General features: G+C 44.6%; 1 protein-coding gene and 1 long non-coding RNA gene across 9 annotated transcripts in view; one reads left to right on the forward strand and one right to left on the reverse strand.

Annotated features, from left to right (window-relative positions):
* LOC135101757 (nascent polypeptide-associated complex subunit alpha, muscle-specific form-like) overlaps positions 1-25,653 on the reverse strand; it is a 190,186-nt gene that overhangs the window by 35,678 nt on the left and 128,855 nt on the right. For all 8 annotated transcript variants that reach the window (XM_064006044.1, XM_064006043.1, XM_064006039.1 and 5 more), the window contains exon 5: positions 9,246-9,387. In XM_064006044.1, the coding sequence (XP_063862114.1) occupies positions 9,246-9,387 (142 nt within the window). The remainder of the gene's footprint in view (positions 1-9,245; positions 9,388-25,653) is intronic.
* Positions 1-25,653, forward strand: part of LOC135101760 (uncharacterized) — a 62,547-nt gene that overhangs the window by 18,725 nt on the left and 18,169 nt on the right. The window lies entirely within an intron of this gene.

Below are 25,653 nucleotides of genomic sequence, written 5' to 3' on the forward strand. Positions count from 1 at the left end.
TCCCCCACTTTTTTTCTCCTCTCATATTTACTTTTCTTATTAACACAATTTTTTTTCTCTAATCTAATCTCGCCTCATAAAAAAAAAAAAAAAAAACTCGGAGAATCACCAACATTTGCTGCTCACCTTGAAACTTTTGCCCCCTACTCTGTATCGGGAACACACACACACACACACACACACACACACACACACACACACACACACACACACACACACACACACACACACACACACACACACACACACACACCTGCGACATTGGACAGCAATGGGTGCTGCCGCTCAGGTGTGCATCGAGACAAGACTTGGCTGGGGCTCAAATGGCTCTCGTTCCAGTAAATCCAGGGCCCAGGAAGATGCTTGGGTCTCTTGGCGGCTGGCGAGGCGAGGCGGGGCGCGCGGTGAGGCGAGAGAAGGCGAGGGAAGGTGAGGGAATGCTACAAGGGTCCCTGGCTGGCTGGCTGGGAGGCTGGGAGGCTGGGAGGGTGGGAGGGTGGTGCAGGGAAGGTGTGTTGGTTGGATGGTGGGTGGCAGGTTGATCCAGAAAGAACGTTGAGAGGCGGTATCGGCTTATTCTTGTGGGTGCATGTGTGTTTTGTTGATTTTGTTTGCTGTTGTGTGTGTGTGTGTGTGTGTGTGTGTGTGTGTGTGTGTGTGTGTGTGTGATGAGGTGGTGGTGGTGGTTTCTTGCTCCTTTCGCTGCTGCTGTTGCTACTGCTACTACTACTACTACTACTACTACTACTACTACTACTACTACTACTACTACTACTACTACTACTACCACCACACCACCACACCACCACCACCACCACCACCACCACCACCACCACCACCACCACCACCACTGCCACCACCACCACCACTACCACTACCACCACCACCACCACTACTACTACTACTATTACTACTACTACTACTACTACTACTACTACTACTACAACAACTACTACTACTGTGTACCACCACCACCACCACCACTGTTCCTATGTTGCTTATGTGTTGCCATCAGGTTTGCCTCAAGTCATGTTCATAGTCGTGGCGGTAACTTGCGGCGGGTGCTCGTGTTGGTCTCTGTACAAGATCTTCCCTGTACATGTGATCATTATGGTTAAGCTGAAGGAATGGCTAAGGGCGGGGCGGCTGGGAAACAGTTCCTCGATGCTTCGTGAGTCATAGAGGTTGAAGGATGCGTGGCTGAAGAAGGAATGAAGGTATGGAAAGGTGCAAGATGATTTTATAACGTTAATCTTGGTATTGTTTTTGTTCGTACGTCTTTAAGTACTGTAGATAAATTATTATTGATTTCTCAGAGCCAGAGAAGTAGGATGCGTGGTTGTAGAAGATGAGGAGTGTGTGGGAAGGTATAGGTTGTTTCTATAACGATATAATTATAGTTACTTTTGTTCTTCGCTCTATTGGTACTGGAGATGAATTGCTCTTGTCTTCACAGTCACAGAGGATGGAGGGATGCTTGGTTGACGGAAGTAATAAGGGTATGGGAAGGTATAGGTTGGTTTCATAGCGTTAGCTTTAGTATTGTAGGTGCTGGTGATGAATTGCTCTTTTCCTCACAGTCACAGAGCAATGGAGGGATGCGTGACTGAAGATGACGAGGATATGGGTGTCTTTTTTAACGTTAGACTTGTCTTTGTTCTTAGCTCTATAAGTACTGAACATAAATTACTCTTGTCTTCTCCGCACCTCGGGAATAAAAGGAATGTTGAATTCTTGGGAACTTTTACGTTTCTCTTTAGTGGGAAGGAAGAGGCAGTTAGCGCTTCCCCGAATTTCCCGTCAGAGCCTCTACCTTGCCTTTTTGTCTGGCCAGAGATACACAGCACGTCCCAGCCAACACCTCCTCACCCCCTGCCCCCCTGCCTTCTGCCTCCATGCCGCCCTGCCACGCCCTGTTAGTACCACCCCAGCAACGAGTGCCTCTCAACAACTCTCGCCCCCCATCACCATCACTAGCGCACCCCTCGCCACACCCTTCACCCTCAGCCACGCCCTTTGTACACCATCCCAGCAACAGCAGCGTCATCACTACCACCACCACCACCACCACCATCACTAGTAATAACAATAACAAGAAGAATATCAACACACACACACACACACACACACACACACACACACACACACACACACACACACACACACACACACACACACACACACACACACACACACACACACACACACACACACACACACACACACACACACACCCGCGCCACGCCCAAACTCTTCCACTAAATGCAAGAGTAACTCCCTTAGTCAAGTTAGATCTACTTACCTACGACACACACACACACACACACACACACACACACACACACACACACACACACACACACACACACACACACACACACACACACACACACACACACACACACACACACACACACACACACACACACACACACACACACACAAGATCCTCCCCATTCCCCACCCACCCATCCTCTCAACCCCGTCAACCTTTCCTTTTTTTCACGTTTCATTCTTGCCACACTCCCTTTTCTCCTTTCCTTTCTTCCCTTCCCCCTCCATCGCTTTGTACTGTCACCCGGCGCTGCCTCTTTTAGCTCTCTGTGTCGCCGTCAAACACCGCGGCGGCAAGTCCTCCTCCTGGCCTTTATCCTCCCTGCCACAGTGGAGACTCAAGCCGTGTACTGTGTGGCGTTCCTAAAGGTGTTGACTCCATCCTTCTCCCTTTCTTTGGCTTGTTTGGTTATTGTGGCGGCTTTATTTTTTTGTTGATTCTGTGTGTCGTCTTTTGTCCTCCTCCTCCTCCTCCTCCTCCTCCTCTTCTTCGTCCTGGGAATGGCACGCGCCTCCTGTTTGTTGTTTGCGTTGATCTGTTTGCTCTTCGTCAACAGATAAGGAGGAGGAGGAGCAGCAGCAGGACGATGTTTAAGAAGGAACCCCGTGGCACTGTTATTTAAGTTGTTGATGACGTAACTAGGATGGTGAGGTTGGGTTTATTATTGTTGTTAGTGTAGAAGTAGTAGTAGTAGTAGTAGTAGTAGTAGTAGATCATCATTGGTGTTGTCTTTTTTATTTACAATTTTATTATCTCTCATTAGTTTGTCAAGATGATTTTACTTTGCTTTTCTTTTTCTTTTCATGGGCATTTCGTTGCCCTCGCATATCGAAATCTTGATATATAACAAGACAAATAAATAAGTAATCTAGCATTCTTCGCACAATTCACTCCAAGGGAAGACAGAAATAAGAAAGTCGAGAGAAGCAGAAATACATAGAACAGGGAGGCATAAAAGATATCTTGAAGCAGACGAAGAGGAGGCATTGTGGATAGGTATAAGCATTTTGTGACTGTGGGAGAGGAAGAAGAGTACATGCATGCTTATAAGAATAGGGAAGGAAACTGAAGACTGGGAGAAGAGGAGGAGGAGGGGTACGAGGAAGGAAGAAGAAGGGGAAATTACTGAATATCGTATGAGAGAGAGGAGAGAAGGGAAGTGAGGGAGAGGAAGAGGAGGGCAGAAGCAAATGGTGCGAAGAAGAAAGAACGAAAGGACGAGAGAGAGAGAGAGAGAGAGAGAGAGAGAGAGAGAGAGAGAGAGAGAGAGAGAGAGAGAGAGAGAGAGAGAGAGAGAGAGAGAGGCAAATAAAAGATAGACCAGGAAAGGAAAAGGAGAGAGGAAAGGAAAAAGAAATACGAGAAAGAAAGGGAGGAAGAGGAACGGGAATTGGAAAATGAGAGAATGAGTAAATAAAAACAATATAGAAAAAGAAACAGACTTGTAGAAAACCACGGCAAGGGAGACAGCGATAACTAAAGAGAGAGAGAGAGGAAAAAAAGAGGCGAGAGAAAAACAGAAAAAGGAAGGCAATAAAACAAACATAGAGACGAAAAGAAAAAAAAAATAAAGAAAACAAGAAATGTAGGCAATCTACCACCCGTTTTCTTTCGCCCTTGAAACAGAAAACGTAAATCCGAATAACTTCTGAACACTTAATGCCTGAAAATAATCCTTTAAACTAGAAAAAAGAAGGTGGATGAGGAGAAAGAGAACAAGAAGAGAAGAGAAGAGAAGATGAGGAGGAGGTGGAGGAGGAGAAGGAGGAGGAGGAAAACGGAAGCCTAATTGTATATTCAACGCCACAGCTCCATTGCGAAGGTCGACTGCTGGAGGGAAAAGAAAGTGAACGAAGGGAGAGTGACTTGTGAGGAGGAGGGGGGAGGTGCCACGAGGGATAAGCCTGAGAGAAGGATAGAAAATGGAAGGGGAGGGAGGAAAGAGGAGTTAGGTAAGTAGGCAAGTAAGTAGAAAAGGTTGAGGGGGTATGAAGGGTGTGAATTGAAGGAAAGAACAAGAGGAAGGTGGAGGGAGGAAGATTGTGGATGTAGGAAGAGGAGAGGTGAGGAGGCAGGTAATGAGGTGCAAGGTAGATGTGTAGGTAAAGAAGGATGAACAGTAGAAAGGTAGGTTAGGTTAGGTTAAGGTAAGGCTGGGTTAGGTTAAGTTAGGTTAGGTTAAGTTACGTAAGGTTAGGTTAGGTTAAGGTAAGGCTGGGTTTGATTAGATAAGGTTTGGTATTGTTAGGTTAGCCAAGGGATGGTAAAGTATGGGGAAGTTAGGTACAAGTATGGTTAAGTTAGGTAAAGTAAGATGAAATAAGGTTTAGTAAGATAAAGTTTGGTTAGGTAAGGTAAGGTAAGGTAAGGTAACATATAGGAAGGGAAAGGGAAGGGAAGAGAAGAGAAGGTGAGGGAAGGGGAGGAAAGGGAAGGCAAAATAAGTTAAAGTAAGGAAAAGTAAAGTAATGTCATTCTTTATTATGTTACGCTGGTACGTCAGGTTAGGTTAGGGAAGGTAGGCGAGGAGGAGGAGGAGGAGGAGGAGGAGGAGGAGGAGGAGGAGGAGGAGGAGGAGGAGGAGGAGGAGGAGGAGGAGGAGGAGGAGGAGGAAGGAACACAAGGAAAAGGAAATCTGGTATCCGTCCAGTTTCCTTTTTATTTTCCTTTTATTTCCTGTTACCTTTTTACAATAAAGGTCCAGAGAATCGTAAATGACCCATGAACGTCTGTCTGTGTCTGTTATTCACGGAGTCAGCGGTGCGAGTTATGGCGAACCAACACACACACACACACACACACACACACACACACACACACACACACACACACACACACACACACACACACACACACACACACACACACACACACACACACACACACAGTTCCTTCCTCCCTAAAGTCCAACCCACGATGATAAATGACGCGTGAAATAAACAAAACCGATAAAGAAGAAGGGGAATGAGACTGATAAAAAGAACGAAGGGAGGATGAGAAAGAAGCAGAGGAGGAGGAGGAGGAAGCAGAGCGGCGCCATAATCAATAAAACAACCGAAAAAAATCCTCTTCTAATCTAAAATAAGCGCGCCATTAAACCATCATAATAACTACCCATTAACTTCAGCCGGCGATTAACAGACCCACTTGGAATAATGTGTGTTTGGGTTAATCCAGGATATTTTTGTCTGAGAGAGAGAGAGAGAGAGAGAGAGAGAGAGAGAGAGAGAGAGAGAGAGAGAGAGAGAGAGAGAGAGGGGTTGACATTTAAGTAAGACTCTGAATAGGGGAAGAGAAGAGGAGGGAGAAGAGGGGTGGGGCTGAAAATCGAGAAGGGGATGAAAAAAGAAGCGAATGAGAGAGGTGTTGGAGATGAGAGGAAGAAGTGAGGGGACGAGCAGAGAGAGAGAGAGAGAGAGAGAGAGAGAGAGAGAGAGAGAGAGAGAGAGAGAGAGAGAGAGAGAGAGAGAGAGAGAGAGAGAGAGAGAGAGAAAATTAAGACTTAAAACAAATAATCTGAAAAACACTAGAGGGTTTTTTTTTAGATGAAGGAAGGAGGTGGAGGGGAGATGAGGTGTCTGTGGGCGGCATGAGGTGCAGATAAGGAGTCATGAACGTATTCTACACGATAATGTATTATAATGCTTGGTGGATGAGTGGCGCCTTCTGGTGGTTTATGATGGTGCGGAGGGGCTAAGAGAAGGAGGAGGAGGAGGAGGAGGAGGAGGAGGAGGAGGAGGAGGAGGAGGAGGAGGAGGAGGAGGAACTGATAGTGGTTTTGAGAAAAAAAAGTGAGTGAAGGGATGGAGAAGAAAGAGGAAGGAAAGATAAAACTGTAATACCTGGAAAAATAAGATAGAAATACGTGAAGCAAAAGAGAATAATGACAAAAAGAAAATATATGAAATGAAGTGAAAGGCGATAAAATGGTGACTGATAAGAGTTAGCGGGGCGGGGCGGGGATAAGAAGAGCAAGGTAACGAAGGAGATGGAAGTGAATGACATATACGAACCGAACACAAAGGATCTCTAACGCCCCTGAAGGACCTTGATGACGCTCTTGATAAGGGGAAAAAAGGGGGAGGGGCGGGAGACACGGAAGGAAGGGAGAGAGGGCTGGAGGGAGAGGAGGTGAGAGGTCGAGAAATTATTTGATGGAGGCAGTGAAAGTTAGTGAGTTACAAGTAAATTTCTGAGGAATTATGAAGTTAGAGGGAGATTAATGAAGGATGCAAATAAGGAAGGCCAGCGTGAAAAATAGGGTGTGGTGAGCGGGGAAGGTCGAAAAAGCAAGGCGAGAGAGAGAGAGAAATGAGTGTGTGTGACAAGGGATGGCCAAATAAAATGTATGAGTGTGGAGGCGGCGCGGCCAAAACACGCCATTGAACCCAAGCGCCGCGCGGGAATACTGATAAGTCGTGTTTACGGGGTTGAGGACGCAAGGCAAAGGGGAGAGCAGGGATGGAATTGCCAAAATATTAAATCCCTATGTTTCCATCACCGCCGCCGTCACTTGTTTCCAGGCTGAGTCTATCCAGGTGGCGTTGATGAAGCTCCGCCGCCGCCCTGCCGCTGCCTCCCCTGCCTCTCTTGCCTCTCCCAGATTCAGGAATTAAACGAGTGTCCTGGTGACGGGACTAATCAAGCCTACTACTACTACTACTACTACTACTACTACTACTACTACTACTACTACTACTACTACTACTACTACTACTACTACTACTACTGCTTCTACTGCTTCTACTTTACTTCTACTGTTACTACTTCTACTTCTACTTCTACTACTTCTACTACTTCTACTTTTACTTTTTTTTCTACTACTTCTACTTTTACTTCTACTTCTACTTCTACTTCTACTTCTACTTCTACTTCTACTACTACTACTACTACTACTACTACTGCTGCTGCTGCTGCTGCTGCTGCTGCTGCTGCTGCTGCTGCAGCTGCAGCTGCTGCTGCTCCTGCTGCTCCTGCTGCTGCTGCTGCTGCTGCTGCTACTACTACTACTACTACTACTACTACTACTACTACTACTACTACTACTACTACTACTACTACTACTACTACTACTGCTACTACTACTACTGCTGCTACTACTACTGCTGCTGCTGCTACTACTACTACTACTACTACTACTACTACTACTACTACTACTACTACTACTACTACTACTTGTTCGTTTGTTGTTGTTGTTGTTGTTCTCCTCCTCCTCCTCCTCCTCCTCCTCCTCCTCCTCCTCCTCCTCCTCCTCCTCCTCCTCCTCCTCCTCCTCCTACTACTACTACTACTACTACTACTACTACTACTACTACTACTACTACTACTACTACTACCACCTCCACTGCATTCTCTCCCCCAGCCTTTCACGTCTCTCTGGCTCTGTAAACACTGTGATGTGCACGCAAATATTACCTTCAGATCTGCACGAAAAATACATGTAAAAATACGTATCGATTTCATGCATTCAGGAAGCTGGCTGGTAATGGACGATCGCTAAGAATATATCCACCGTCTCGTCTTCGTTTCCTGCATAGTTGCAATACTCCGGCGCCTCCACCTAAGGTCAGAATCCGCCAGGCTGCAGGGAGGGACGCGGTGGGGGAAGGGTCGGGGTGGGGTCGTCGCCATGCAGAGGGCGGAGCGAGGGTAGGGGTGGGTGGCAGCCGGGTGGTGGTGGAGGCAGGGAGTGTGGCCATCAAGGCTGGCGAGGCTAATAGCTTCACGCTGAGGTTTATTGACTCCATGTGATATTAATACCACTTTTACGTCTATTCTGAAGCGGCAGCCTTTCGGTGTGAAGTGATGCTAGCGCCGGAAGGAGGGTTCTGGCGGCGGGATCAGTGAGGGCTTGTGCATGGAAATGTGATCATTCCAGGCTGACTCAGAACGCGGCGCGGTGCACTGGGGCGAGGCGCCGTGTCGCCAGGCATCTCACCCCGGCGCGTCACCCTGAGCTGCTCGCTGCGGGGAATGATGGACGAGCGTGGCGGCCAATAACTTTGTGGTGCCCTGCTGCTGGCGGCGTGACAGCTGACAGACGGACTCGGCGGCGGAGGCCAGGAGGGAGTGGACGAAGATGCGTGAAGTCATCATAAACTGAATAAAATGGATCACTGTTTATAACCCGAGGGCGTGATGACTGAGGGCACGCTGGACGTCACGCAACACCCCCACCCCCATAAGACACCTCACTCCCAATGAAGCAGAGACCATATTGTGAAACACTTCTGGAAGGGCATCTCCACTACAATGAAGACACAGGTTTTTAAGGATATTTTTTACAATTGTAGTGACGGAATAACAAGATCCTTACATTGTTCACAGGAGAAACACTCCTGAGAACCCCGCTAATCATCTCTGTGGGGTATGGAAATAGTCGTGGTGAGAGCAAAACTTTTATAATCGCACACGAATAAAAACGAAAAACAGACACGAGATGAAGCAACCCCACAACACTCATCAAGGTCCGCGGTTTCAAAGAGGAGGTTGTCATGCACGTCGAAGCCAGTTTACTCCCATTAAAATAGAGACACACAAAGTAAAGAAAAAAAAAAAAAAAGACAACACTCACCAAGGTCCTCCGTTTGAGAGAGGAGATTGTCATGTACTCAGGAGCTGTGTTACTCCCATTAACCTTTTCACTGCGGTATTGAACAATATACAGCACTAAAAGCAATGTATGAGATCTTTATACGCATTTAGAAGAAAAGCAGCGATTAAAAAAAAAAATAGGTTTTGCAATTTCTAGCCGGTATAATGTTTGGAGGTGGCTGCAGAACGAGGAGAAATGTCCCAAGGTGGTTAGTAGTTAAAGGCAAATGTACTCAATAACAGTGAATGGGTTTTAAATAATAGACAAAAAGAAAAAAAAATGTAAAAGAAAGACAGAGAAAGCCACAACACTCACCCAGGTCTTCCGTCTCAAAGAGCAGGTTGTCATGCACTCCGAGACGTCGACAGAACCGCAGGAAATTGGAAATGTTGTCCCTGGCGAAGAAGGTGCCGCTGCGGGCCCTCTCCCAGGTCTTGTAGGGCAGCCGGGGCACCTCCTGCAACACAACACAGAAAGCCGAATGAGTTATGAAGGCAGCGGTGATGGAAAGGGATGAAATGGATGGGGAGAGTGAGGGAGGAACTGGTGGATGGAATAGGGGAGATTGTAAGGGGAGGAAAGGGGAAAGGACATTGGTTATTCTCTCTCTCTCTCTCTCTCTCTCTCTCTCTCTCTCTCTCTCTCTCTCTCTCTCTCTCTCTCTCTCTCTCTCTCTCTCTCTCTCTCTCTCTCTCTCTCTCTCTCTCTCTCTCTCTCTCTCTCTCTCTCTCTCTCTCTGTCAGACTTGGCCTAACTAAAACCCTCAGCAATAAGTTATGAGTCTTGCACATGGCAGAGAGAGAGAGAGAGAGAGAGAGAGAGAGAGAGAGAGAGAGAGAGAGAGAGAGAGAGAGAGAGAGAGAGAGAGAGAGAGAGAGAGCAATAACAAATCCAAGGCTTATTTATTGAGTGTTTATCGCGCACAGATGTGCCTAATAAGTCAACAGAAGATAGATCGTGCTTCATAAATATTTACTGGGAATAAAGATTGTTTTTTTCTTTATTTCTATTTCCTCACTTTATCATGTAGTGGGTAATGTTCCAGTCCTTTGTGTTCCTTTGTGTTTCCTTTGTGTATCGTTTGTGTTCATGTGTGTTCCATACTGCTCTCTTGTTTACGTAATGCGATTTAGTTTGGATGTGTTTTACTCATAGGAGATTTGAGGTAGAAAGTTATGTCAGTCCTTCCTTCCTTCGTTCCTTCCTTTCTTTCTTGCTCCCTTCCTTTTCTCTCTTTCTTCCTTTTTCTTTCGTTCTTTTCTTTTTTCCTTTTCTTCCTTCCTTCCTTCCTTCATTCATTCATTCATTCATTCATTTATTAATTCATTCATTGTTGTTGTTGTTGTTGTTGTTGTTGTTGTTGTTGTTGTTGTTGTTGTTGCTGCTGCTGTTGCTGTTGTGGATGATAATGATAATGTTTTTATTGATGCTGTTATTGTTGTTACTATTTTTCTTTTCTTCCTTTCCCTTACGTTTCCTCCTCCTTCTCCTCCTCTCAGCGTTACATCACCACCAGGGCTCAATTGCTATCCTTTTTACACTTTTCATTGTTTTTTCCTCTCCTGAGCTTTACGTAACACTAGACCCAAAGATAGACTACCCCTATTTCTACTGCCACCTTTTTGTCTCCCTCCTTCTCCTCTCCCTCCCTCTTCCCTGACCCTTCCTCTCTCGTAAATCCCTTTTCCTTCCATATCCTTCCTCCTCTTTCTCAATTTTTTTTTCTCCATTCTTGTCCCTAAGTCCTCTTCCGGGAGTTGGTCTTCCCCACTTTCAAATATGTCGTCTTTTAGGGTCTCCTCCTCCTCCTCCTCCTCCTCCTCCTCCTCCTCCTCCTCCTCCTCCTCCTCCTCCTCCTCCTCCTCCTCCTCCTCCTCCTCCTCCTCCTCCTCCTCCTCCATGACCTCCCTATACCTTCCACTCTTCCAGTCACAATGTCTACAATATTTTCTCCTCCTCCTCCTTCTCTGTCCTCAATCTCCTTTTCTTGTTGTGTTCTCGTTTCAACTTCACTTTACAACGTGATTATCTTAAGTGACACAAGTGTATTTTTCTTCCCCTTGCAGGTTTAAAGCTCCTGTGTAATGTCCTCCTCCTCCTCCTCTTCCTGCTGGTTTTCAGGATCCAAACACATTAAGTAAAAGCGAGGCAATGAGAAATATATCCGGAGCGTGCGTGGAAATTACTCAATGTTTTAGTGCCCCCTCCCATCTCCTCCTTGTGGCGTGATGCATCGTTTTCTTTCCCATCTTTCCCTCCCTCTACCTCTCTTTCCCCCCTCCCCTGTTTCCCCCTCTTCCTTCCCCCGCCCCGTGACTCCTCTTTCGCTCCCTCTGCCCTCTGTTTTCTTCTCTGTGTCCCCTATGTCCCTCTTTATACCCCATGTTTTTCCTTCCCTGCGTTCCTCTTTCTCTCCCATTTCTCTTCCCCTCCCTAGTATATCCCCCTCTCTCTCTCGCCCTGCGTCTCTCGTTACCTTCCATTTCTCTTCCCCTTCCAAATTTCCTGCCGTCTTCCGTATCTTACTCTTCCGCATCCTTCTTCTCTTCTTCCTTCCTCTTCCCCTTCCCCTTCCTCTTCCTCTTCCTCCTCTTCTTCTTCCTCCTCTTCTTCCTGTTCTTTCTCTAGCTTCCCTCTCCTCTATGACCTTTCAGACCACTTGTGTTTTGGGAGTTTTGTAAGTTTTATTCCCGTTTTCTTTTTTTTCTTGTTTCACTTCTCTTTTCCCTTATTGCTTCCTAGTTCCCGTCGTTATCGTCCTGTTTGAATTTTTCCTCGTTTTTATTACTATTACCGTCATTGTCATCACTTCTTTTCATTCTTATTCCCTTCCGTTTCTTCGTTCTCCGTTTCCAGTTCCTTTTTTTTTCTCCCGTCCTCCTCCTCCTCCTCTTCAACATTGTAAAGTGCACGGAGGGAATACATGAAAAATACATAAGAACAGCAGATAACAGAGAATCTATCAGTCTATAACGAGGGTATGTTTAATGAACGGCGTCTGGAACAACAAGATAGATACAGAACAAGGCTCTCTCCTCACCCACCTGTCTCTCTCCACACAAACAGTCCCATAAACGCCAATAGGTCTGCTGCTGTTTGTTATTTCATTGTGTTCCTTTGTGTTCCTCTTACTCGTCGATCTCCTCCTCCTCCTCCTCCTCCTCTTCCTCTTGTGGCACCTCGTTCAAATCATCTTTTCTTTGTTTCCTTTCGTTTCGGTCATTCACACTCATATTTCCTTCCTTATCATGTGGATTTTATATTCCTCCTCCTCCTCTTCCTCCTCCTCCTCCTCCTCCACTCTTCTATCTTCTATTCTCTCTCTCTCTCTCTCTCTCTCTCTCTCTCTCTCTCTCTCTCTCTCTCTCTCTCTCTCTCTCTCTCTCTCTCTCTCTCTCTCTCTCTCTCTCTCTCTCTCTCTCTCTCTACTGATGACTAAGACTGACCTAGTTAAGCCTCTCTCTCTCTCTCTCTCTCTCTCTCTCTCTCTCTCTCTCTCTCTCTCTCTCTCTCTCTCTCTCTCTCTCTCTCTCTCTCTCTCTTTCTCTCTCACCCAGGGGCTTGAATACACCGTCAATAATGCCTCACACACTCATAGGTTATCAAATAAACCTAAGGCGGGGGAGGAGAAAGAAGAGGGCGCCTGAAGGAGGAGGAGGAGGAGGAGAAGGAGGAGGAGGAGGAGGAGGAAGACCACCACCAAGAAGCGCTACAACAATGGCAACTACGAAAAGAGGCTTTGGGACCGAAGATGGAGGGTCTTTCCATCTCTCTCTCTCTCTCTCTCTCTCTCTCTCTCTCTCTCTCTCTCTCTCTCTCTCTCTCTCTCTCTCTCTCTCTCTCTCTCTCTCTCTCTCTCTCTCTCTCTCCTCTTCCTCCTCTCTTCCGTCTAAATTGTATTCTAGAGAGGAGGAGGAGGAAGAAAAGTAGAAGAAGAAGAAGAAGGAGAATAATAGTAATAATAATAATAATAATAATAATAATAATAATGATAATGATAAGAAGAAGAGGAGGAGGAGGAGGAGGAGGAGGAGGAGGAGGAAGAGGAGGAGGAGGAGAAGAAGAAGAAGAAGAAGAAGAAGAAGAAGAAGAAGAAGAAGAAGAAGAAGAAGAAGAAGAAGAAGGAAGAGGAAGAAGAAGAAGCGGCAAATCATATGGTTGAATTGGTAGAGGAAGACTGGAAGGAGCAGGGAGAGAGAGAGAGAGAGAGAGAGAGAGAGAGAGAGAGAGAGAGAGAGAGAGAGAGAGAGAGAGAGAGAGAGAGAGAGAATCAATATAGCCAGCTGATCCAGACACTGCCAGACAGACACATAAGGGAACACATCACAACTCTTGGGCTCCTGGCGTATCTGGCAACACTGATCCTGAAATCTCGTACATGTGTGTGTGTGTGTGTGTGTGTGTGTGTGTGTGTGTGTGTGTGTGTGTGTGTGTGTGTGTGTGAAGAGGCCACTACCACTTTTCTTGATAAATTTAGTGGTTTCTTTGTATCTTTTAATTTTTCTTTCAATTCTTTTTTTTTCTCTCTCTCGTCCTCACTAAGGTATTGAATTTTTAAGTATTTGTAGGTATTGTTACTTTTTTTATATTTCTTGATTCTCTGTTATTTATCCAGTGTCTCTTGTTTTTCCTTGACAAATAGTTTTTTTTTCCATCTTTTAATTTTCTCTCATTTCCTTGCTTTCTCTTCTTAACTCAGCAAGGTATTAAATTATCGAACTATTTGTATGTATTATTACTTTTTTCATTCTCTTTTTTTCTTCATCAAATTTATCTATCTTCTCTTGAGGCGATTTCACTTCCTCTTCCTTCATCTCTCCCCACTAACTTCGCCACCAGCATCACCTTTCATCCGATTCACCCTCTCTCACTCCCTTTCACCCTGCCTCTCCATAGTCAACTCTCCATTTCTCACTTTTCACTCTTTCTCCTCCATTATTTTTCTCTTTCTCTCACTCTCTTAATTCAATGCGACATCATTTATTTTTCCACGTCTACTGCTTCTTAACTTTCCATTTCTCTTCATTTTCCTTCTTATCTTTTATATTTTCTCGCTTAACAATGTAATATCCTCTTTCATTTTCTCACTTCTTCCTTTTTTTTTTTTCACTGATGCTTAAGTCTCTTATTTTTTCTTCATATTCCTTGCCGTTCTTTATTTATTTCCTCTTCAACTTTCCTACCTCTTCCTTTTTTTAACTGATGTTTAGGTTTCTATTAATTTTTCCTTTTCCATCTTTTGTATCTTTCTTTTCTATTTTCCCATCCCTTCCTTTCCTTGAATGATACCTATCTCTAATTCTCTCTTTTTACCTTCCTTTTTATCCTTCATTTCCTCCTCATCCTTCACACCTCTCCCTTTTATTAACTGATGTGTAATTCTCTTTTGTTTAATTTCCCTTCTTATCATTTGTCTCCTCTTCTGCCTTTCCACAACTTTCTTTAACTGATACCTAACTCTCTCTCTCTCTCTCTCTCTCTCTCTCTCTCTCTCTCTCTCTCTCTCTCTCTCTCTCTCTCTCTCTCTCTCTCTCTCTCTCTTATTCCTTTTTATTTTTACTTTTCTTCAACCTTTCCACCTCTTTCTTCCCTTAACTGATGCTTAAGTCTGTGTTTCCCTCTTCGCATTCTTTCTCATCCCTTCTTTATATTTTTTATCTTTCCCTCTTTCTCTCCCTGACCAAAGTGACACCTTATCCCACATTACCATCTCATTACCTGTCGCATCTCTCTCTCTCTCTCTCTCTCTCTCTCTCTCTCTCTCTCTCTCTCTCTCTCTCTCTCTCTCTCTCTCTCTCTCTCTCTCTCTCTCTCTCTCTCTCTCTCTCCCCGCGGTAAGCTAAGCCAGGTGAGGGTAATACCTGTCATCGTTCCTTAAAGTGACTTACACCTTAAGAGTGTCGGTGAGGAGGGAAGGAAAGGGAGCTGGAGGGAAAGGAAGTAAGTAGGGGATTAAAGGAGAGAGGAGACTGTTACGTGGATAGAAGATTAAGAGGTTGTGGTGGTAGTAGTAGTAGTAGTAGTAGTAGTAGTAGTAGTATGTTCTCTCTCTCTCTCTCTCTCTCTCTCTCTCTCTCTCTCTCTCTCTCTCTCTCTCTCTCTCTCTCTCTCTCTCTCTCTCTCTCTCTCTCTCTCTCTCTCTCTCTCTCTCTCTCTCTCTCTCTCTCTCTCTCTCTCTCTCTCATTACTGTTAGGATATGTAAATTATTGTACATTTAGTATATGACCCGTGAGAGAGAAAATTGGAGAGTTTATGGGCCAAGAGGTGGAGAAGGAGGAGGAGGAGGAAGAAGAGGAGGAGGGGGAGGAGCACAATGGAAGAACAAACAATTTAATCTGAAGTAAGAGACGTAAAATAGTTAGTAAAAGGAGAAAGAGAATGAAACTATAAAGAAAAGAAAGACGATGAGGAGGGTAATAATAATAATAATAATAATAATAATAATAATAATAATAATAATAATAATAATAATGATGATGATGATGATGAATTTAGTCGTGATGGTGGTGGTGGTGGTGGTGCTCGTGGTGGTGCTCGTGGTGGTTGTGGAGGAGAGAAATATCGTCCGCTGGGGAGCAATAAGTAAGAGTGAGTCATATTGTTTACTTCTATGCATTCACATTTACCAAATTAATTCTCCCGGCGGTTAAAATGACAAAGGACACACTTAGGCACTCTCGCTCTTCCTATCCCGCCTCTTTTCGTTGCATTTCTTTCCCCGCCATTCCCATCTTTCTTAATTCTTTCGTATTTCCCATCATTTTCTTCTTTCTTTTTTCTTTAGTGTTCTTTCCTTCTTGGTTTCTTTCTGTTTTTCTGTTTGTCTGTCTGTCTGTCATTGTGTCCGTCTGTTTTCCTTCCTTTCTTCTTTGTTTGGTTTGTTGCATTTTTTTCCTTTCTTTCTTTTTACTTAGTTTCTTCCGTCTTTATTTCCGTTCTTTCCTTATTTTCTTTCTTCCTTCGTTCCTTTCTTCCTTCCGTTCTTTCTGTCTTCCTTTCTTCCTTTTCGTTCTTCCTTCCTTCCTTCCTTCCGTCCTTTCGTCCTTCCATTCTTTCTTTCATTTATCCATCATTTCTTTCCTTCTTTCTTTCCACCACCCTCCCATCCTTCCCTCTATTTTCCTCTTACACAACACAGCCCTTGGTCTAAACTCTCGTTACTTTCTATCGCTGTTGAGTTTGCATATTTTTCCATTTTTTTCCCCCTTTTATCCATCGCTTTTCAAATTAGAAGTGTGACGCACATTTTTCTCCCCGGCCGCCGTGTTTGTGTTCGGACGTATTTGGACGCGTTTGCCTGTTTACTTACATCAGGTGAGGACGGCACTGATGGAGGGATTAGGGAGGGGCGGAGGGAACACTGGATGAGGACTGGTTTTACCGTTCCCCTTGTTTATATATTTATTTCTCTTCTCTTAGCACTCTCCGTTTTCTTTCCTTTTCCTACTTCCCCCCCACACACACACATCTTCCTTGCCTTTTTCTCTTCTTCACTGTCTTTTTTGCGTTTTATTCCTTGTGTGTTTTTTTTTTTATTGTTAGCATCGTCTCTTTTTCTCTTTTCTTCTCGCTCTCATGATCTTCATTCGCTTTCTCCCTTTTTAAATAGCTTCTTCGCCTTTCTTTGTTTTTATCACAGTTTCTACTTTTCGCACTTCTCTAGATATTTTCTCTCTCTCTCTCTCTCTCTCTCTCTCTCTCTCTCTCTCTCTCTCTCTCTCTCTCTCTCTCTCTCTCTCTCTCTCTCTCTCTCTCTCTCTCTCTCTCTCTCTCTCTCTCTGTGCTATTTCTCTTTCTTTTCCTTTCTTAGCACTTTTCGTAGGCTTTTATTCTTCTCTTCCTTTCTCACGCTCCGCCATTCTGTGTCCCTTCCTTTCTCCTTTTTTCTTGTTTCCTCCTCTCCCCATTTTTATTATTAGCATTGCCATTTTTCCTCCATCTTATTCCTCTACACATATTCTCCTGTCCTTCCTTCCTCTCTTCCTTCTTTATTCTTCTTTTACTCCGCATTTCTCCTTTCGCAGTGTCTCTTATCTCCCTTTCCTTCCCTTTAAACGTATTCTCCTACCGTTCCTTCCTCTCCTCCTCCTCCTCCTTCTCCGTTTTTCTTTCTCTCCCTATTTTTCTTCGCACCGACTCTCCTCCATCTCTTTCCTTTACACACACTTTATCCAGCTCTTCCTTTTTCTTCTTCTTTTTCGTTGCTCTTTCTTTTCTCTCCGTTCGTCTCCCATCACTCTTCCTCTGTACTTTCCTACCCTGTGTGTCAAGGAGGATGGGTTTCTCTCTCTCTCTCTCTCTCTCTCTCTCTCTCTCTCTCTCTCTCTCTCTCTCTCTCTCTCTCTCTCTCTCTCTCTCTCTCTCTCTCTCTCTCTCTCTCTCTCTCTCTCTCTCTCTCTCTCTCTCTCTCTCTCTCTCTCTTCTCAATTTCCTTCCAAGTTTTCAACACTAAGCAAATTTCGTGTGACTCGAGTAGGTAGTGGTGGTGGTGGTGGTGGTGGTGGTGGTGATGGTGATGGTGATGGTGGTGGTGTTGCTTGCTTATATGTATCGAGTGTTGCGGCATTCTAATCTATATGTGATGTATGTATATTAGAGAGAGAGAGAGAGAGAGAGAGAGAGAGAGAGAGAGAGAGAGAGAGAGAGAGAGAGAGAGAGAGAGAGAGAGAGAGAGAGAGTTATGATATATACTTTAGTGCTGGTGAAGGATGATTTAATAATTGTGTAATGTAATTTTTTAGTGTGTTTTGAGTGTTTGTTGAGGGTAATTTGCCATCCTACATTCTTTATTGCAAGTAAAATAGTGTAGCTTTTCATAAACAACCTCGTAAGGGCCAACATGTCTGCTGGTGTTTGTTCCTCATGTGTGTTCTGTGGTGTAATTACTATATCTTTTCCTTTCTTTTTTTTTCTAATGTGCTCGCTTTATTTTATAGGACCGGAGGGTATAGCGCGTTCCTTCCTTGCCCTCTCTCTCTCTCTCTCTCTCGCTCTCTCTCTCTCTCTCTCTCTCTCTCTCTCTCTCGCTCTCGCTCTCGCTCTCGCTCACCTATACTTATCTCACTCAAATCTCAATCACGAAACCTTTCCATAACCTTCAGAAAAAATCCATACCAATCTATAGCAACTTCCATCACGAAGCACAGGGAAGGGGAAAAGATTAAGATAAAAGAGAGCTCATTAACTCGAGTCAGTCCCGCCCGCTGCTCCCTTCCCCTCAGCATCAGGGTTAAGTGGCTTGCGGAGGCGCCCTTGGTAAACAAAATCTCTCCAGGATGCTCAAAGCCGCTTCCCTCCTCCGTCAGGTAGATCCTCAGGGGAAGGGTAACAAGTAAATTGATATTAAGTGGGGGATGTTTAAAAAGATTGAAGTTGTGAAGGTTGTGGTGTTTTTTTTAAAGTTGTTTTTAAGCTTATTTCGTGTTTATTTTGATTATTGTGAGGTGTTGAGTGTTGTATTTTCAGTGTGTGTACATATGTGTGTGTGTAGGTGAACGGTTCTGATCACGTACTGAATCCATGATAGCTAGCCGTTACCCTCCTGCTGAGCTTCATGTGTGTGTGTGTTTGTGTGTGTGTGTGTGTGTGTGTGTGTGTGTGTGTGTGTGTGTGTGTGTGTGTGTGTGTGTGTGTGTGTGTGTGTGTGACTATTTGCTTAGCCTGTTATCAGCTTATATGCGTTGCCGGCAGTCCGCCTTCATGTCTGATGGACGCCCACCAAAACCCCATTTCGTGATAATGAAAGTACAAACACACACACACACACACACACACACACACACACACACACACACACACACACACACACACACACACACACACACACACACACACACACATACACACACACTGTCCCATCCATCTTAACGGCGTAGATAGAAATATTGACAATGTCCGCGTGATGAGCGTTTAGTGGGTAGCAAGGAGGGCGAGGAGAGGAACAGATGAAAGGGCCAACGGACAATATGGGGTCGGGGGGTGGGGGGACGGATGGATAAAGGGCGGGATTAAGGAAGGATAAGAAGAGCAGGTTCTATGGTGGTGAGAGGAGGGCGGGAGGAGGAGGAGGAGGAGGATTAGAAGAAGAGAGAGAGAGGAGAGAAATGTAGGTAAGAGGTGAGGGAGAGAAAGTAAAGACGGGATCAAAAAAAGAAACAGAAAAGGTAAAGTAACGCAACTCATGACTTTTATTTTATTTATTCTTCAATATAATTAATGTTTAAAGTAAATATATTAGTAATGAAGTTGATATTTCCTGTCTTCTTCCTATTGACTTTAAATTTGCTGACAACGCGTATCATGTATCTGAGCGTGGCTTAGTAAGTAAAACGCGATAATTGTTCACCGTAGAGTTTTTGCCATCAAGTTTCTTCCACTGAGGATTAGCAAGTGATACATTACCTCATTACTTCCTCTGTGGTCATTCATATAGGCTTGTTTGCTCCTCCTATTTCCCTCTTTTCTTATTTTTCTGTCATTTCCATTTCTTTTCCTTCTCCTTCTTGTAGGTACTTTTCTTCCTTCTGCAGCGGCCTGTGCTTTTATCGTCGCCTCCGCTCCTGCCTCCACCACCACCACCACCACCGCTACTACTTCTACTACTACTACTACTACTACTACTACTACTACTACTACTACTACTACTACTACTACTACTACTACTACTACACCACTACTACTACTACTACTACTACTACTACTACTACTACTACTACTACTACTACTACTACTACTACTACTACTACTACTACTACCCCCACCACCACCACTACCACCACCACCACCACCACTTACGAGAAAGAATAGGATGATGATGACGCTCTCACCTTAAGTTATGAACCTTCCTCTTTTCCTTTTGATTCTCCGCGTTTCCTCGAGTCTCGATACAAATGCCACTAATTTCAGCAATGCTTTTAAATCCAAAGCGTGTATTGAAGTGCAAGCAGCCTCGCGGAGCCCCAGCATGCGTCTCGGCCCAAGGGGAACCCGCTCGCAGAAGTTCAGAACCCTTTCTCAGCACAATTTCTCCTCTGATATATTTTTCTTCTCACTCCAGCAGCAGTTTTATCTTTCCCCTTACTTGGGTTCAGAATCGCTATCCTTCGGGTGAGAATGTCGGTTCTTTTCTGAAATGGCTGCAGCGTGGCGGGCCTCGTGTTTCTGTTAAGTGAGTGCATCGCCGCCTGAGTGACGGCCTGGCTGGGTGTAGGCAGGCAGGCAGGCAGGCAGTCGGGAATGACGAGGAAAGCGAGGCAGGAACATGTGGGAGGGGAAAAATAAGAGGATGAGACTGAAGCGAGGAAAGGATGTAATAGTTCTTATGGTATTAGATATCGCATGTGTGTGTGTGTGTGTGTGTGTGTGTGTGTGTGTGTGTGTGTGTGTGTGTGTGTGTGTGTGTGTGTGTGTGTGTGCTTGACTTCCCCCTTATCGAATGTAGATTGCTCTCCTCCGTGCAAGCCAGCGGGTCGCCTCAGCCATGCACGGGCGAGGTGAGCGATGACCCACTCCGCTGCCTGATGTCCTCCCCGGGTCGTTAGTGCGGCGGGCGTCATTGCCACGTTAATGGAACCGCACCACTGAGTTCGCCAATCATCGCCACGAATTGGAGGAAATTATTCAAAGGAAGCGGTGTATGTGGAGTGTGTAGGAGGAGAAAATGTCACTAATGGATGAGTGGGAGTAAAGAAGTGCGTGTGGGAGAGAGAGAGAGAGAGAGAGAGAGAGAGAGAGAGAGAGAGAGAGAGAGAGAGAGAGAGAGAGAGAGAGATAGGAATGGTTTCTAATGGCTCACGGTGGGTTTCTGAGGACGAGACGTGCGTGTGAGTTAAAGGACGGCCTCTCCCTCTTCCCCCTTCCTTCCTTCCCTCTACTCTCCTCCCTCCCTCTTTCCCCCTCTCTTTCTCCACCTCCTCCTCCCTCCCTCCTTCCTTCAGTGGCCAGCTGCCTTTCTGGCTGTCTTCCTATCAGCCTCACACTCCCTGCACCTCTGGCTCGCTGCCTCCCTGCCTGTCTGCTTCCACGTCCGTCTTTGCTTTCTGATTTTGCCTCCCCTGCCAGCCTCTCGTCCACCCTACCTCTATGTTTGTCCTTCTCGTGTTTGCCTTTGCCACCTTACCTCTAAGTTTTGTCCTTCGCCCTGCCAGCCTTTTCGCCACTCTGCCTTCCTGTTTTTCTTCCTTTGTCTTCCTCTAAGCCACCCTGCCGCCCTGTTTCTTTGTCCTACTAGCCTCTCTTTCATCCTACTTCTTAGTTTTGTCCTTTCTCCTGCCTGTTTTTCTGCTGCCTTCCCTCCCTGTTTTGTCCTACCAGCCCCTTCACCACCATGCCTCCCTATTTGTCCTTTCCTCTTCCAGCCTCTCTATCGCCCTGTCCCCAAGTTTGTCGTCCTTTCTCATACCAACCTTTCCCCGCCCTGCCTCCCAGTTAGTCCTTCCCCTTGTCCGCATCCCTCGCATCCCTTCCTCTCTGTTTTATCCTTCCCGATGTCTGCATTTCTCCTGTCCCTTTCCCCGCCTGTCTCTGTGTGCTGGAGAGGTGGCAGACCCTCACCGCTTCACCAGAACGTCCGTGGAACCAAAGTATCGTCGCCTCACATTCACACGCGCGAGGTTAAAGGCAGGAACTCTCACCTGGAACACTCTTGGCTCACTCACTCACTCATTCACTCACTTGCTCTCGCTCCACGGCCAGGGCAGGGTTCTCTCTCCTCTATTACACTTTAAAAGATTATCTGCGCTATAGTTTTCAATCCCATTTTCTCTCAAGGGGTACTTAATCGTCACTATCATCACCATCACCGATATCCCCTATCACCACCGCCCCTCCATCCCTTTTGAAACGATTCAACCACCGCCATCCCTACTGTTACCACCACCACCACCACCACCACCACCGCCACCACTACGTCTACGTCAGCTGTTCCAAAATTAAGTATAAACCTAAAGTTGTAGAGTTCTTCTTACTCCTCCTCCTCCTCCTCCTCCTCCTCCTCCTCCTCCTCCTCCTCCTCCTCCTCCTCCTCCTCCTCCTCCTCCTCCTTCTTCCTTCTCCTTCTCCTTCTCCTTCTCCTCCTCCTCCTCCTCCTCCTCCTCCTCCTCCTCCTCCTCCTCCTCCTCCTCCTCCTCCTCCTCTCTTCAACGTTGCGCCTCACGCTTTCAAGGTCTTCATTCGCTTAAGTGTCTCAGCATCTCATGGAAAAAACCACCCGTACTTTTTTTTTTTTTTTATCTATGCGAAGATTATATTACATCCATTTCCTTTTATTGCGATATGATGGAGTACGTGGAAGGAGGAGAGGCATCGAGGGAATTAATTAGAAAAAGACTGGAGTATATGACACTAGATTCTCTTGACTTTTTCAAACACAATACTCACACTAAGCCTTTTACTGCGATGCGAAGCAGTTAACAGCACCAGAAGTAATGATGAATTCTTTATAAGCATCTACAAGAAAGCAGGGATTAAAAAGAATAGATTTTGCAATTTCTACGCAGTTTGAAAATTGGAGGTGGCTGTAGAAATATCTCAATGATTAGTATTCGTAATTAAGGAGAGATGTACCAAACAAGAGTGAAAGGGGTAGACACATCCTCCACTATCCTACAGGGAAGACGAAAACCACGGGAAAATACTGCTCTTTTTCTATATTCATGGTCTTGTGCATCATTTTTCTTGCTTGCTGTTGCCTCCCTCTTCTTCTGCACCTTGGGAGTGGTAGTGGTAGTCTTTCTTACTCTCCCTCACGCTCCTCGTTTATCTTATCCTCAGCTTTCGTTTCTTCTTACCTCTATTGCTTCTTCCTTCAGTATTTCTATTTTTTTTTTATCAACTTCTTGCCCTTCGGTCTTCCTTTCCTTTTATTCCTGTATTTCTAGTTTCGTATCGTCCTCTTTCCCTTATCTTCAGTCTCCCTTTCCTCTTGTCCCTATTACTTCCTCCTGTATTTTTTTTATTTTTTATCATTCTCTTCCCATTATCTCAGTCTCCCTTTCCTCTTATCCCTTTTAATATTACTTTCTTTATTTTTACCTCTATTTCACCCTCTTCCCATCTTTCCCCTGACGCAGATCCGCGATAATTAGCTATAAATTGTTCTGTAATGCATCTTATTTTTCAGTACATCTTTGTGTATAAATAAATAATTGATCGAGAGAAAAAGTGGAAGGCAATTAGGAAAAGAAAACTTGGCCGAAACATCTCTTCTCGTCTTTGTTTTGTTAGATTTTTTTTGTGTTTTTGCTTTTGTTTTGCTTAACTTGGAAAGAACCTGTTGGCAGTTGTCTCCGTCTCCGTCTGCCTCGCCGTCTGTCTGTTGCTCGTCTATTTGTCTCTCTGCGCGCCAGTGACTTTGTTGTTTTCCCTGCGTCTCTGTCTGCTTGTTAAATCTCTCTCTCTCTCTCTCTCTCTCTCTCTCTCTCTCTCTCTCTCTCTCTCTCTCTCTCTCTCTCTCTCTCTCTCTCTCTCTCTCTCTGTTGTTGTTGTTCTTTTCTTGTTCTTCTTGTTCTTCTTTTCCCTTCCCTTCCTATCACACCGCCGCCACCACCACCACCACCACCACCACCACCACCACCACCACCACCACCATCTTGCCACGCGTCGTCATCCCGAACATGCTACCTTCCTTCCTCTACTAATGGCCCTCAGCAGTCCCAGCGGAGGCCAGGCTGACGCGGGGAGGGAGTATTGAGCCGTGACACGCCAAGCCATCAGGAATAGGCCGTGTTTTAATGTTTTGATTTGAACGTGAAGAGTCTTGTTTGTGTGTTTGTGTGTGTTTGTCTATGTTCGTTTGGTTATTGGTAAGGAGGCAGGCTGGAGCATAAATATAGATAAAATATGTCTTTTTCAATGTTATTTTATTGACTGATAGATTTTTGAAGTTTTGAGTTAGGCTGGAGGTATTAAACATGGGAAAGAAAAAGAAAAGAGAAAATAAAAGAAAAAATGCCAATCTAAAAGAGACAAGGTTGATTGATTGACTGACTGATTGACTGATTGACTTTATGCCCCAGAAAAAAAGTCATTTATTCTGTAATAAATGTACGTAGGTAGTTATGTGTGTGTGTGTGTGTGTGTGTGTGTGTGTGTGTGTGTGTGTGTGTGTGTGTGTGTGTGTGTGTGTGTGTGTGTGTGTGTGTGTGTGTGTGTGTGTGTGTGTGTGTTATGATGGATACTTTTACTAATTACCGATCATGAAAGGGAGGATATTCACTTGCTTTTTTAAAATTTTTTTTTTATTACGTGGAAAGATAAACGAGTTACCAAAAATGTGACGGCAGTGTTCCAGTGTTCCAGTGTTCCAGTGTTCCACTGATAGAGGCGGGTAATTGTGTATGGATTATGAAAGAGAATGTTCATCTGCATTTTTTCATTAGGCGGTCAGATAACTTGATTACTTAAGGCACGCTGGCAAGGGTTACAGGAATGAACGCTCATAGAGACTAATGGAGTATTGAAAAAGGTGATTTGGTTATTCTAGCAGTGGTTAGAGGAATAAACATTATTAATAGAGGTTAATGAAATAATGGCACAGGTGATCTTATAGGCTTATAGTGACAATGGTTACAGGTGTGGAGAGTAATAGAGGGTAATGGAGTAATGGAAAAAGTGATTGGGTTACACTGGCAATAGTTAGAAGAATAAACATTAATGGAGGTTAATTGGTTAATGGAACAGGTGATTTCATAAAGTAATGGTGGCAACGATTATATGAACACTAATGAAAGGTGATGGAATAATGGAAGAGGTGATTTCATAAGGTTATCAGAAGGGAAATAGCTTGATGCGTGGTGATGAAAGAGGAAGACAGACACGCGAAAATTGATTTCTTATTGGCCCTGATTGTGGGAAGCTAGATTAATTGGCAGCAGGTGTGACAGACAGGTGAGGTGATGTGGAATGTAATGAATTGTCAAGCGATGGTGGGTTTGATGAGTTAGAGGGATGGACGAATGTAATGTGAAAGGGATGGGAGTGTTTTAAGGTTGAATTTTGTCTTTTGTTTTTTTATTCACTGGGCCCTTTTATATTTCTGTAGGCCTATTTTCATTGTGGGCTTTTTTTTTTTTTTATTTAGTGGGTTTTGTTCTAAACTGGGGAATTTCTTTATTTTCTGTGTCTTTTCATTCAGTGAGATTTTCTTTTCATCCACTTTTCATTTTATATATTCCACTAAGCCTTTTTTTTCAATAAACTGGCCTTTTTAAAATTAACTGGGTCTTTTTAAAATATCTGGTCATTTTTCAATCTTTAGTGAGCCTTTTAATTTCAGTGGGCTTTTTTAATCAATGGGCCTTTTTTCAATAAGTGGACCTTTTGAAATTCCAGTGGGCGTTTTTTTTTTTATTTCTGTGGGCATTTTTCCAGAATTTTATTTGTTTATTTATTTATTTTTTTTTTTTTTTGCCCGTGGCCAGAGCTCTTCCTTCATCACAAACACTGAAAGGAGGTTACAGAGAGAGAGAGAGAGAGAGAGAGAGAGAGAGAGAGAGAGAGAGAGAGAGAGAGAGAGAGAGAGAGAGAGAGAGAGAGATTACGATTTCCTCTTTGTTTTCTTTAGAGTCTTGATCGTCCACAGTGTCCAAATTACATTCTTCCCATTCACTGTATGGCCGATCCCTGCCAATTAATCTCTCTCTCTCTCTCTCTCTCTCTCTCTCTCTCTCTCTCTCTCTCTCTCTCTCTCTCTCTCTCTCTCTCTCTCTCTCTCTCTCTCTCTCT

The sequence above is a fragment of the Scylla paramamosain genome, chromosome 7 (assembly GCF_035594125.1).
Source record: "Scylla paramamosain isolate STU-SP2022 chromosome 7, ASM3559412v1, whole genome shotgun sequence".
Lineage (NCBI taxonomy): Eukaryota > Metazoa > Arthropoda > Malacostraca > Decapoda > Portunidae > Scylla > Scylla paramamosain.